We start from the raw sequence: 14,621 nt of genomic DNA, 5'->3' as shown, positions 1-14,621 counted from the left end.
TAGTAAATTTCTTGCTTTTCTTTGGTTGTATATGACCAAAAAATATATAATTGATGTAGTCACATTGGTTAAAACAAACATATTCTCCATATAGGCCTGAATTCAAATCTTTCTTAAAGCACTTACTGTTTAAAGTAGTAAGTGGCTTATAAAAAAAGTAATCGAAAAGAATAAGCATACACTACATCCAATCATGACATGTATATTTGTATATTAATATATAGTTTGGTCCATAATAAATTAACTTTCTCGTCCATTTATATTATACGCGTGAATTAGTAGTAACATCATATAGCTATATGGTTATCACATTCAAAAACTTGTCCCGTGGCGTCTTGTCATTTAGACAACCAACTCTTGATGTAATTGAAGAAAAAAAACGGATATGTGATTTTATTAATGCACCTTGTAATTTTGTTTGAGGAATTAATGAATACGAGAATTTAGCATATCACTTACTTAGAAGTACGGAGTTTTAAATTATTTCTAGTAATGCTACATTTACAACATATTTGTACTCTTTTTTTAATAGAAACAGAGCATGCCGACGCATGTGAGTCTCATTTCTATAAGAGAGATGATAAATAAGAGCATCATTTTTTATTTACTCATAAGCGTAAAAAAAAATTCTAATAAAATTTTAGCAAATTTATAATAAAAGCACATGTGACTAAAAGTGCTTTCTAAAACAGTACTGAACGAACCAGTTGATTGCACACTTTTCAATCTCCTACACATATCAGTAGGTGTATAACACCATCCTTATGCTAACTAGGCATCAAAAGAAAAATTTAGAGAAACGGCATTTCACTTGAAGGTGTGTGGATAAGATCACCCTAATCCAAACTGTGATAGCAAAACAGCCTTTTACTTAAAGGTGTGTGGATAAGATCACCCTAATCCAAACTGTGATAGCACCACCAATATCATTTTAATAAACTGTTTGTCCACGTGACACAAATTTGACATCCATATCAGTAAAATTGTGAGATCCACTAGTTGCCACATCATTATTTAACGTCTTACTGATTGACTAAACATATGACATTTCCACTAACAAGTTTATATATGACATTGCAATGTTCTAAAGAAGTACAAGAATGCCACCGCACCCAAACTTAAGGGTGCTTAACGTAATTAACCCAAAAATTTAGCCAAATATGCCAACGGCAGAACCTAAACGTATCTATGTCTGCTCAATACTGAGCAAAAATGTAAACATCCAAAACTAGAGGAAAAATCTCTTGTATCTGCAAAACTTGTAGCTGATCTTCCGTATCAAAATCGTTTCCTCATCCTTTGCAAAGTCACGGGACGCCGCATCAAAGGACACATTCGAAGGATCATAAGAGGGGAAAAAATGAATCTGCCTCACTATCATGAAGCTGCGTACTGCTGATGGAGAACGTACTTCACAACTTCGTAGAAGGAAACCACAATCCCAACAGACGGGCCAGCGCGGGCAACACGAGGGCCAACTCCTGTGAACAATCCCTTCAAACCTCCACCCCTGTACCAAAATAAAACATAATGTAAGTGTCATTTCTAGGAAAGATCTAAAAAAATCGTCAGAAAATTTATAGATTAGAGGGATACCTCCAAATCTCCAGAAGTGTTTGCCGTGTCGTCATTTTCATTGCCCTGATTGGATCGTTCTGGTATTTAAATTTCAAAAATAAATAGTTAAGAGCAGAGTAAAGATATACAAAAAAGTGCAATAATTTTGCCCAAAAATGCATTTGGAATTGCGAATGCTATTATCATAAGCAGAAGTGCAGAACCATCAAACAGCACCGTCACTATGCTATTTTTTTTCTTAGATTTTGTTCAGCTAATCAGTTTTTGAAAAGTTTGGTAAATGGATCAAACTCTTACTTTTTCGGTTTCCTTTGTGTGGTTTTCAAAACTTTCATAAGCACCACATTTTCATCAAAAGAAGTTCCTGCTTATCTAGAGATCCATTCAGAACAGAACACAGAGAAGCAAATTACCTCTATCTGCCTTCGGGTTTTTGCAACATCCAACGGACATGTAGCTGCAGCAGCAAGGCTTCCTGCAACAAAAGCAGCAGAAAAATTTGCCCCAAGGATATTGAGTGCGCTGGCTTCATCACCCACCAGACCAAGAAGTTTTCTCCTGAGCTGTTCGGACAGAAAAAAGATTCTGTTAAAGCAAGTAAAGAGACAAAAGAATAAGCAATCAGAAGAATGAATCCTTACTGGCTCAAGGGTTGCCCAACATATTCCTGAGAAGGGAACATCACGAGCAAGTTGTGCTCCCATACCGGTCCACAGGACACGATAACCTTGCACTTTTAAAGGAGAGACTATATCAGAATCATAAACTTCAGAAGAACAATACCTGAAGCCAAAGGCACAAACCGCCATCAAAAAAATAATATCTGAGAAATGCAGGAAAAATGGACTTACAGTTGCTCTGCACATTACTTGTGGTCTTGACATGAGAGATGACACCAAATAAAGTCTTCAAAACACCAGGAGGCTTCCCACCATTTTGTATCACTTTGAATGCCTATTAACAAATTTTGATAAATTAAATAAATAAATAAATAAATAAAGGTATGAGAAGCCTCCACAACTCGGCTCTGAAAGCCAGACCAAAATTTGCGAAAACAAATCTAAGAAACATCTATAATATGAAAGTAGAATGAAATTAAGCTTAATATGAAGTTCTAAAGTTCTAAGTTACCTGCATGCGAGTTCTAGCAAGTTCAATAGGATAGCAAGTTGCACAAGCTAACGAGCGTGCCAAAGAGCCGGCAACTAGCGGGACATAAGCTGTCGTACTTGGTGCATTATGAGAAGTGAATTCCTCTAATCGGTTGCGAAACACATCATAGCATGGTAGGTAAATTCCCACCTGATTAACAAAAAGGAGAGTCACATAAATGAAAGATCAATGGCATGCCCAAGAGGAAACCAAATAAGACCTGATAACATTAAAAACTTACTGTTGGAATAGCCAGGGCTAACCCTGCATTTGTGCCTCTCCATAGCCTTGCAAATCCTTCCTGCAATATCACTCTCCAAAGTTAAAATCACAGACAGGTACAGATAAGATGAAGGTGACTACTTAAACAGGCGTGGATAAGCACTATGCATACATATCATGCTTTACGAACACGAACTAACAAAGCAATATAATCACGAATAAGCAGGTGCACACTTTTAACTACAGTTCTCTTTTCATGAACATTTGACATCACTAGTATAACGAAAACAAAGCCGCAAATCCACCAACCTGTCTAATGATTTTGTAGAAGACATCCAATGTGCCTTTGTACTGAAAGCAATCTGGAGGGCATATTGAAACAGTGCCTTGAATTCCAGCACGCGTGCATGATGGCGAACACCTTAGATCCGCAAACATCTGAGCACACAAAAATAAACAAGCAATAGTGAAAAAAGGAGAATAATATATTTCTGCTAAACCAACAGAAAATAAAAGCAGGAAAAGAGAAGAAAAATCCAGGCGGTTGCAATGAAATAGTCGGACAGAAATATCTACACATCTCAGCCCCTTGGGAATTTTCAATTTTCAATTAAAAAAAGGATGGGGTGACCCCAAGGCAACAAGGCTTCCCGCTTTGCGAGGGTTGGGGGGGGGGGGTGGTGGGAATGTCAATCGTACGTAGCCTTACACTTGCTTTGCAAAGAGGCTGTTTTCATGACTCGCACCCGAGACCTTTTGATCACAAAGGAGCAACCTTTCCGTTGCGGGCTCACCCTCAGGAAATTTCAATTGGAAAAATAATTACATGTAACTCCTCGTACTCACAGTACCACGAACATTACAAATAGCAGCTAACTGAAGAAACCAAGACAATATAAGGTTTCACGCCGAGAAAACAATGCAAGACTAACACAACCTATCACATGATCAAGTAGTAATATGGTCTATCAAACCACCATACACGACATATGTACACCATTTCATTTCAGATTACAGTTAAATCACCATAACAACAGAAGCAAACCGAAAAAGGGTTAAGAATCTCATTGTCCACAAGTATGGCGGTCATACCATGCTTGGCCCGAAATATGACATCCGACTAATGACATTACTTAGTGGATGCGAGTAAGGAACCCCAGCTGCCTGAGCTTGCAACCTCGTCTGCAACAACAAATAAACACATTTGCTAAGTCCATGTTTCCAAATCACTCAAACAACCAAGAATTTGATCAGTCTTTCTTAATTTTGGTAGAATTTTAAATCCCATATAGCAAAAATACCCAAAATTCAACATTTCAGTTCTTCCCCTCTCCTAAATTGGATTAAATCCTAAATAAATAAAATTAAAATCAAAGGCAATGAATGATGGGTAACCAAACAGACTAAAACAACAAGTCAAAGGGCATACCTTTACAACATCAAGCGGATTAACGATAATCGCGGATAAAAATGCGGCCCCCGCCGCCGAGAAAGCTCGCTCGGTGACCCCCAATTGCCAGTCCGACGTGCTGGGCGGCTGCGCAGCAGAGAAATCCGCCCCAACCGACTGCGTTTGCTCCATGCTCATCCATGGATTCTGCGCTCGCTCCAACTCCACCATCTTATTCGCCGCGCTCTCTCTGATCATTGTGACCCGACAAAATTGAATGAATTTTGTTTTTAAATGAGAAATTGGAAACAAATAAAAAAATAAAAAATGGTTTATTTTTTGTTTTGGTTTTCCGAATTGCTCGGAGAGAGAGAGTAGGGAGAGAGAGAGAGAGAGGAGCAGTAAAGTAAACAAAAGGCTTACCAGAAAGTAAGGCGGCAAGAGGAGGGAGAGAGAGAGAGAGAGAGAGAGAGAGAGAGGAGGGCCACGTTTGGCAGCGTTTGTGAGGGCGATTATTTATGGTAGTAAAACCTACTAAGAGGTAGGATTCTCTCCCCTTCTATTAGCATCTCTTTTCATTCTTTACTTTCACATTTTTCTTTTTGTCTTATTCTCTATATAAAAATTCAAAACAAGATATGACGTGGTATAATTGCAACCGTTTAAATAGGAACGGATGGAAGGGGAGAGAGATTAGGAGGGAAGAAAATCATACTCCACTGATGAAACCAAAAGCTATTAAAAACTAAAAGTCAAAATAATGGACTTTTTGTCACTACGTTGTTTTTTTCGTTTTTTTAACATATGCTAAGAGAAAGGAAAGTGAGTTTAGTCTCACAATAAATTAACGTTAAATGATAACGTGGATAAATATCAAACATTATTTTTGTTAACCGCTACTTATGAAACCCTAAAATTTGCTTGGCTAAAAGGGACCGGTAATGCAATTTAGATTTTTATGTGGGAGAGTGAAAACCCGCTTCAATGTTAGTCTGCATTATCATTGAACATTAGTGACCTAACATACGTCTAATTTTCAAAACGTTAAATAGTTGCTTGAAATATTTTAAAAGGTTGGGGCCCGAATTTGCCTGATCACCTCTGAATATTGGATAGTTAACATGATTAAGTCTTTTATAAATATAGATTTATATTCAAAAAAATTAATCAAATTTGAGATTGTTTGATCATCCTTATTTATAGAATAAAAGAAAAACTAATAAAAAAAAGACTTGAAAATTTTAAGTTTTAACGATCAGGACAAAATAAAAGGTAAGGTGAATAGTACCAATATTGACTTTTTAGTGTAAAAATATGGTTTTTCGTTAAAGTGAACAGTACCATGAGCTTTTCGTTAAAGTTCCATAGAATAAATGATTACATTACAAATTAAAATAACGGTGTGTTTGGAAAGAGGTTTTAAAATGACTGAAATGTGTTTAATGAAAGTGTTTTTGAATCCAAAAAAGTTGAAGTGCTTGTTTTTTTAATCCAAAAAACTTGAAGTGCTTGTAATTCGTCTAAGAAGCGCATAACCGGTGCATATTTCCAAAAGCACTTCAATTATTTTTTAAACTCAAAAAATACTATCACCGATAGTTATTCATTCGTACAAAAAACACATAATCGATGCATGTTTCAAAAATTACTTCATTTTAAAAGTATTTCGAAACAAGCCATAATTGACCACACTCCCATATCATACGCGCAGTTAGTATTTCATAGGCAGTCTTGATTTTGGTGGAAACAAACAAGGCCTTATAGTTTGTTCGAGAAATTGGAGCGTTGAACAATTGCTTCTAGAAGCGTTCTAACGTGCGTAAGACGTGACGCAACTCTAGGCGTGACACCAAGCAAAGCTACAATTTTCCTCCCATATTAGTATCTTATTCTTTTTCTTCGTGGGCCGCTAGTTTTTTAGAACTTGGGAACAAAAATGACATTTATGTAAAAGGGACGATTGACAAGTATGATATTTGGTTTCTCAAGTCTAAAATCCGACAAGTGGTAAATTGTCTTGGTATCTTTTGAAAAATGATTCTTATTGAATTTATTGTACGATCAATTTTTGTTAGGTACTATTTATTTTTAATTTTTAATTTTGAAATGATTTCTGACCGTACGATATACGATGAACGATCACGATCACAAGATTTCTATGATCCCAAGAAAAGGATTAAGCGAGGATCATTTTCCATCTCTTTGTAACCTACTGCGTTTCGATTTAAATTTTTCTCCTATTTTTCGTGTAAATTAATATTGTTTATCTGTACAAAAAAGGGTAAAATATGACTTTTATTTGTGTGTGTCCATAGCTAATGTAGATAAAAATTGGGGGAGCCTGGAATTCAGATGAGTAAGGCCACAGAGATGCTTGATTTCCACTATTAACACAATCCCTCCTCAAGGGTAAATTGGAAAGTTTCCAATTTTGCAATTAAAAAAATGCGTTCCAAATCTGAAACTTTTCATGCAATAACATATTGTTCATATGATTTGAACTTATTAATGATTTTACAACAAAACAAAAGCCAAGTGTTATGAGTTATGACTTTGTATGAACATAAGATAGTGTTATTCACACACATTTTTTTACTTCCTACACACTCTTGTTAATTTATGTTCAATTTTAATCAGATCGTTAGAAATTAAAAGAAAATGTATAAGAAGTAAAAATACCTATGCCGATAGCTTCACCCTGAACATATATGTATAGCCACCCTAAGTTTTAATTTTATCCCTTATTTAAAAGGGTGGTTCTAAAACCCAGAGGCATCTTTACGACCTTGTTTTTGACTGAAAGATGTGAAGCATATCCGACCAAATTAACAAAGGACAATGTTCATACAATACGAAACTGTTAATGACTCCGACTGAGAGCGACAAGCTTCTTTTTCCCTCTAAGAACGGGGAATACAGCCCAAAGAGGAAACTACAAAACAACAACGGCCACAAAACAAGCCCGAGGGACTCCAACAACGTTGTCTATGAGGCTCATCAAATACAAGAATGCCAATATTTATCCATATTAAATAGTGACAAACTTGATCGAATTAATCACTAGTGTAATTTCAAGATAGTTACCATGGCAATAGATTAGACCAACAAAATTAACAGCTAGTTAGCTTCAGCTTGCTTACAAAACCCAGGAAATTGATGGGTTAATTTGTCTACGACGTTGAAGATAAGTTTGATCTTCTTGGATACCACAACCATCCAACAACTTCGATCTCCCAATTTCTTGTTACCATTGCAATTGAAAGGAACATATACTATAAAATTTGAAGTAATGTTAAGTATGCAACAAGCTGCTACAGCTAGTAATCCATTCAAATATCTGAAGCAATTTTTCAGTGTCCATACACGAAATACGGTCATGTGACGTTTTACTCAAACTATAACACATAGATATTCATTTTTATCAATATACTCTAGAAGTGTGACATATCAATCATGTTGTAAATTCATTTTTTATTAATATATGCTAGAATCCCAAACAATTTGATTCGATGTCAATACACAAAAATTTAAGATCATTTCTTCAATTTACTCTCCATTTCTAAGTTCCTAAGGTTGTAGCTTTCGCAGTAGCTTCATCGGTGTTACCTACCAAATAAAAGACCTGCTAATTATGACATATCAATCATGTCATCTACTCTTATTATAACACGTGGGGTGGTCCCAAAACCATGGATTTAGTCTTATTGTGTGTTAGTACTCTCAATTGGCTTCAAGAGCAGGTCGCTAGATATATTTAGTGACATCTACAGGGAGGCTCTAAAATAGATCATTTTGCTGGCTGTGTATCACACCCTCCGTTTCTAAATGGGAACACTGACTATGGTGCATGGAAAGCCAAACTCCTATATAATCTTAATTTTTTTTTTTTAAATAAACGATATTATCTACACTAAAGAGAGGGGATGGACTTAGTCTCACAATGAGCTAGTAATAATGTAGTTCAAATTAACCTTTGATGAGAATCGAACCTAAGACCACTCACTTACAAGTAAAGAAAAATATCACTATACCATAATACTAAGTGGATATATAATCTTAATTAGAATAAACCATTTTATTACAAATTTCACAATCTAAGCATAAAGCATATATGTAGAATATCCTTGATACGTACCCTCTGCGATTTCTTGTAATCCTCCCAAAACCTAGGTATAAACGTCCGTCCTTGTAATACTTGGCCGTCAATAATTCCTAAAAATGAGAGCCTATATATGAAATCATCATCACCAACAACACCAGCAGCAAACACACAACTAAGACTAAGAGTAAAGTACAAGGTCCCAGTTTTGAATTACCAAAATGGCCATAGCCGTGCTGCATGCTCTGGACTCAGCCAGGACACAATGGTACCACATAACGGCCATTGTCATCGCCGGAATGGGTTTCTTTACCGACGCTTACGACCTCTTTTGCATCTCCACCGTCTCCAAACTCCTCGGCCGCCTTTACTACTACAACCCTAGTACCGGAAAGCCGGGGAAGCTCCCAGTGAACGTCAACAACTTCGTGATAGGTGTTGCCCTAATCGGAACCCTATCGGGCCAGCTCGTATTCGGGTATCTCGGTGACAAGCTAGGCCGAAAGAAGGTCTACGGGATAACCCTAATCATGATGGTTGTTTGTGCCATTTGCTCCGGCCTATCATTTGGCTCCTCAGCAGGCTCTGTCATGACAACCTTATGCTTCTTCAGGTTTTGGTTAGGGTTTGGTATCGGTGGCGATTACCCTCTCTCCGCCACGATCATGTCCGAATACGCAAACAAAATGACTCGTGGGATGTTTATAGCGGCGGTGTTTGCGATGCAGGGTGTTGGGATCATTTTTGCCGGTTTGGTGTCTATGATCTTTTCGAGAATCTTCCTCAACATGTATCCTGCACCGGCATTCAGCGACAGCCCGGCGGATTATTCGCACGTGTTGTCCACGCAGCCACAGGCGGACTATCTGTGGCGGATTGTGCTTATGCTTGGAGCTTTGCCTGCACTTGCCACTTTCTACTGGAGGATGAAAATGCCTGAAACAGGTCGGTACACGGCCTTGATTGAAGGTAACGCCAAACAAGCAGCTGCTGACATGGGTAAGGTTTTGGAGATCGAAATCCAAGCTGAACAAGATAAGTTGGCACAGTTCAAGGCTGCAAATGAGTACTCATTAGTATCCAAGGAGTTCTTTAGGCGTCACGGAAAACACCTAATTGGTACGTACCTTTATATATATATATATATATATATATATATATATGTATGTATGTATGTATGTATTATTAATTAGATAAAACATTGAATCCGCATATTTTACGATTGAGAGTTTACTTAGGATGTTTCTCTAGATATATATCTTATCGATCGCTGTTTGCTATATGCCTCAGGTACAACAACTACTTGGTTCTTGTTGGATATCGCCTTTTACAGCCAAAACTTAACACAAAAGGACATTTTCCCAGTGATGGGCCTCACTCAAAAGCCCGAGGAGGTTAACGCGCTTCGCGAAATGTTCGAGACCTCTCGAGCAATGTTTGTAATTGCGTTTTTCGGCACCTTCCCTGGTTACTGGTTCACCGTCTTCTTCATCGAGAAGCTCGGCAGGTTCAAGATCCAACTTATGGGATTCTTGATGATGTCTTTGTTCATGGCCATCATAGGCGCCAAATATGACGACCTCCAGCATAACAAGTACATGTTTGGAACCTTGTACGGCCTCACTTTTTTCTTTGCAAACTTTGGCCCCAACAGCACCACGTTTGTGCTTCCGGCCGAGCTGTTTCCGACTAGGGTTAGATCCACGTGTCACGCGTTGAGTGCGGCGGCGGGGAAAGCCGGGGCCATGGTGGGTGCATTTGGGGTGCAGTCCTATACTTTGAAGGATGATCCGAAAGATATTCGGCGTGCTATGTTTTTCTTGGCGTTTACTAACATGCTAGGGTTTTTCTTCACATTCTTGGTCACTGAGACCAAAGGCCGGTCCTTGGAGGAGATCTCTGGTGAAGATGGTGGCGGCGATCACGAAGCTGGAACACAGATGACTGGAGCCAATACATCGGCAACAACAGCCACGCCGTACTAGGTAGTTAATTAAGGCGTTTGATTAGCTACAAAAAGCTTTACTATTTAGTTTGAAAAAATATCAAATAAATTTGCTCGATACACATGCCTTAGCATACCAAATAAGAGCTGCTTTAAGTGTTCCGAACCTTGAAGTCGAAGAAAAAAAAAAAAAAACAAAAGTTGATCTTGTAGTGAAAGGAAAGAACAAGAAATAGATATAGTTTTGGAGAGAAATGTTTCAGTGTGCTGGAATACGGTTCAGTGCATCAAGTATCATAATATAATTGGTAGAAATTTTTTTTCAAGTTTCCAATCAGTATATTATTACGTTTGATGTAATAAGCCGTATTTCCTGCAGATTGAAAAATCTCTAAAGTTTGGGTGAGGTTTATACTTTTTTACTTTCTTTCTTTCATTTGAATTTCTCGTTGTAACAATACATGAAATGAAAATGAAGACGTGCTTATATGTTTACTGCTGTGATTATCAATTTACACGTGTGGCTGACTTTGACCACTCAAATCACACGTTTCGCGCTCTGCAAACGCCACGTGACGAACCCGAATTCGCTTGAGCCGGACCACCCCTGAAAAATTGAATTAAAAACCCTAGAAAATAAAACATTTTGGTTTTCTTCCTCCCCCAAATTTCCCTCCATGAAATGGGAAATCGAAGAAATCGAGGCAGTCCTCGAGAGGATTTGGGACCTCCACGATAAGCTCAGCGACGCCATCCATTCCGTTTCCAGAGCTCACTTCCTCAACTCCGTCAAGTTCCGCAGAAATTCCGACAAGAAGAGGCGGCCGCGGACCAACGACGCCGCCGCCGCCGATGAGAACCGGGCTGGGTACGTGTACTTGAAGGACTTCCGAGTCGGGCACGACGATGACTCGGCGGTTCGGGAGGCCAAGAGCCTCAATGCGATTCGGACCGCGCTCGAGAACCTGGAGGACCAGCTTGAGTTTTTTCATGTAAGTTCATGGCTTTTTTTTTAAGGGGTTGTTTGGTTATGTTGTGTTTGGTTGCTGAGAAAATTGGAGGAAAATTGAAATACGAGCGACAAAATGCTTGATTAGGTCTTGTGGTTTGAAATGTATTTCATTCGAAATTGGACGTGTAGATATATGAATGCTTGGCTAATGTAAATAAGGGCTCATTCGGACTCCAAATTATAAGATGTTTGTGAGGTTTGCTGCCGTTGCGTGTAATTTAGTTAATTTCTGTTTGGTTGCTGAGAAAAATGGGAAAACAGGGTCGGAAAATATTAAGGGGACAATCAACGTATGATATATGGTTTGTGCTATTGCAATTTTATAAAAGGAAAACTAATGGAAGTGCAAAAAACTTTAGTTTTAATAAAAAATGACAAATAAATGTGTAGTGAATAGAACTAGGAAAAAGTCGAAAATTCATAAAAAAACTTTAGTGTTAATGAAAAATGACAAATAAAGGTGTAGTGAATAGTACCAAGAAAAGGTAAAAATATGGTTTTTCGTTAAAAATGAACAGTACCAGAAGTGTTTCGTTAAAACTCCTTTTTATAAATGCTGCAGTAAATAGGTAATTGCTTGCAGTTTGTGAAATTTGGAAAACTCCTCTGCTTGCTTTCCTTCTATTTACGAGTGATAAAGAGCAGAACACTAGTGATTTTGTAAAGGCAAATGAAGTTACGAATGTGATTAGATGATGTTAGAGACACATAGAACGGGGACTAGTTTCCGTAGAGCAAAAGGAAATTGTGATCTGTAAGGGATAAGAAACACAAATGGTTGTGAAACTGCTGGCAATTGGGCGGGATGCACATCACCTCAACACCTGTTAAAGGTAAATTCTTGAGTTCGATTGTGCTGAATGCATTTCATGTCCCGTTTTGAACACATGCTTAGAAGTTACAGTGGGGATTTGTTGCGTATTGATGACAATAGCATTGCTCTTAAAGGGTGAAATTCTCCGTGTTTTTGTTCATGCCGTGTGGCTTTGCTTGTTAGACTCTGTATGGATTTCAAATTTCATATTGTGGCATATTTCCAAGTTGGATATTTATGTCAGTTGCTTTCTTTTAAAGACTCTGCAGGTGCAGCAGCGGGCTGAGGGAGATGCTGCAATTGCACGCTTGGAGCAGAGCCGTATTGCTCTAGCAATGAGATTGTCTGAACACCATGGTAAGAACTACCAATTTATTGAGGAAGCCCTTGCCTTTGTTGGGGATGTCTGTGATGCAAGTCGTTTAGTATCTCCTGAAAGTCTTTATGGCCCTCCGATCAGTCCTTCTGGTGAGAAGTTGGTGGCCTCCAAAGGGAAGAAGCGTAATATTTTGATCAGATTTCTCATTTCAAGTATCACATTTGTTAAGAAAACCCTTAAGTTGGATAATACGGTTGGAATACTTGGAAATGCTGCGTTGGTGGCGCTTAGTATGATTGCGTTGGTGCATCTGAATCAGGTAGGTATTAAGGAGCATCCACAGAAGCTGGAAGATAAAATCTACATCAACAGAAACGTTAGAAAAACTTCCCCGTCTATTGGTCATTACAGCAACTTGGATGTTCTATTAGCTAGAGGTTAGCTCTGAAATCTTAATTCTGTTGCAGGGAATTCAGTGGTACGTGGCCATGCTGTCGTTATAGTCGTATTTCTTCTTACCACCGGAAGTTTAGAAGATTTTGGCAAGAGTGTAAGCCCGTAGGCAATTCTCTTTCGAACTGTAGTCAAGACAACTTAGAGCTTGTTTGGATGTGCTTTTGAAATGACTGAAAGCGTTTTTGGAACCAATTCTTAGTAAAAATGTAAGTAAATTATGGACAAGCACTTATTATGTGCTTCTTTCAGGAAGCACTTTAAGTGTTTTTGAACCAAAAAATATTTTTTCTAAAGCGTTTTTAGGAATTTTAAAATCACATCCAAATGAGCTTATATGCCTATATGTTCACAGGTCATTTGGCTTCTTTCATTTTATTCAAAATTTGTTGTTTGGCTTCTTTCATTTTGTTTCAAAATTCGTTGCGTATGGGATGAGGAATTTCGATATCTCATGATATCGCGCTTTTTTCCTTCTTTTCTTTTTCTTCGTCTATTGGGAAATTCAGTGTATATCCCAGTTATGGTGATCTCTCGTTTGGAGGGAATTGAAAGCGATTAGTTTTCTTAATCAGTAATTTATCTTTGATCATCAAGTTTGCCGCATTTTTCCAGTTCTTCCTATATTGAATTTACCGTGAATTTATTAGATCTTGCGCATCAAACGTGTCCTGTCTGTTGTCGAAATCAACATGATCCCTATGATCGATCACTGTAAGAAACTATTAGTGAGGTCTCATGCTCTACTTACATCAATGACGAAAGCGTATATTTTTGTGTGAGATCGGTACTAGCTTTAGCAATATCCAATCATCTATTAAATTAAAGAAACTCTCTGTTCAAGTGGAGGGGTTAATTTAAAATATCTTCAATTTAACAGAAATATTTTTCACGAAAAACCAAAGTAATTGACGGTGTGTGAGATCGGTACTAGCTTTAGCAATATCCAATCATCTATTAATTGAAGAAACTATCCGTTCAAGTGGAGGGGTTGATTTAAAATATCCTCAATTTAACAGAAATATTTTTCACAAATAAAACCAAAGTAATTGACAGTGGAGAATCCCGTAAACGAAAAAGATTATAAAAATAAATTACTATAAGCTATGAAATTATGAATTGTCAAAGGCTCAAAGCACTGGCCTCTCTCCTCAAAACTTGGGCCTGGGTGGCTGTTTATACGGGCCCGCCCTGAGAGACTTTGGAACGTCGTCGTCTTAAGTCATTAACGTCTTTGAAGCGCAATTTGGTCAACCTAATTTGAACACGGACTATTTTGGTGGTATTTTTCTAGCTAGTCCGACCGTGCCACAATATTATCACACGCAACTAGGAAAACCAGAACCCATTTGTTGACGAACCCTAGCGGATTTTTAATCTCCATTCTGACTGATTTCAAGACAAAAAATGCTGAGAGAACTCTCTGAAAATCAGACTCTCTATAGACTCTATCACCATTTGATTTTGGCACAACGTTTTACAATATTAGTATATGAATTGATGATAATTATAAGGTGGTAGAGAATCAATCGAGAACCTCACTTTTGAAATAGTTCTCTTGACATTTATTAAGATGAGAAGTATGAATGCTAACGAACGTCTAAACTCAATAAATATATAGTTATGGGAAAGGAGTG

At 37.8% G+C, this 14,621-nt stretch overlaps 3 protein-coding genes across 4 annotated transcripts; 2 read left to right on the top strand and 1 right to left on the bottom strand.

The window, feature by feature from the left end:
* Positions 1-952: 952 nt before the first annotated feature.
* On the bottom strand, positions 953-4,876 carry LOC103943466 (mitochondrial carrier protein MTM1). 2 transcript variants are annotated; one of them, XM_009353785.3, is made up of 11 exons: positions 4,766-4,876; positions 4,382-4,592; positions 4,045-4,134; positions 3,262-3,390; positions 2,972-3,031; positions 2,710-2,880; positions 2,430-2,532; positions 2,220-2,311; positions 1,992-2,141; positions 1,597-1,655; positions 953-1,510 (listed from the first exon to the last, which is right to left on the bottom strand). In XM_009353785.3, the coding sequence occupies exons 2-11, from the start codon at positions 4,571-4,573 to the stop codon at positions 1,378-1,380; spliced, it is 1,179 nt and encodes a 392-aa protein (XP_009352060.2). In that variant the 5' UTR covers positions 4,574-4,592; positions 4,766-4,876; the 3' UTR covers positions 953-1,377. The 2 variants fall into 2 exon arrangements, with proteins under 2 accessions (XP_009352060.2, XP_009352059.2); XM_009353784.3 differs by lacking the exon at positions 4,766-4,876 and having other exon boundaries at positions 4,382-4,738.
* A 3,688-nt stretch (positions 4,877-8,564) lies between these two features.
* On the top strand, positions 8,565-10,881 carry LOC103943529 (low affinity inorganic phosphate transporter 4-like). The gene is made up of 2 exons (XM_009353835.3): positions 8,565-9,560; positions 9,732-10,881. The coding sequence occupies exons 1-2, from the start codon at positions 8,663-8,665 to the stop codon at positions 10,424-10,426; spliced, it is 1,593 nt and encodes a 530-aa protein (XP_009352110.2). The 5' UTR covers positions 8,565-8,662; the 3' UTR covers positions 10,427-10,881.
* Positions 10,882-11,023: 142 nt separating this feature from the next.
* Positions 11,024-13,580, top strand: LOC103964378 (plastid division protein PDV1). The gene is made up of 2 exons (XM_009377312.3): positions 11,024-11,378; positions 12,473-13,580. Exons 1-2 carry the CDS (start codon positions 11,064-11,066, stop codon positions 12,971-12,973), a joined length of 816 nt encoding a protein of 271 aa, XP_009375587.2. The 5' UTR covers positions 11,024-11,063; the 3' UTR covers positions 12,974-13,580.
* The last annotated feature ends 1,041 nt before the right edge of the window (positions 13,581-14,621 follow it).

Source organism: the organism of the source record quoted next, unplaced genomic scaffold (assembly GCF_019419815.1).
Source record: "Pyrus x bretschneideri cultivar Hongxiangsu unplaced genomic scaffold, Pyrus_bretschneideri_v1 Contig57, whole genome shotgun sequence".
In the NCBI taxonomy this organism is placed as follows: Eukaryota; Viridiplantae; Streptophyta; class Magnoliopsida; order Rosales; family Rosaceae; genus Pyrus; species Pyrus x bretschneideri.
This window is presented reverse-complemented; position numbering and strand designations above follow the sequence as displayed.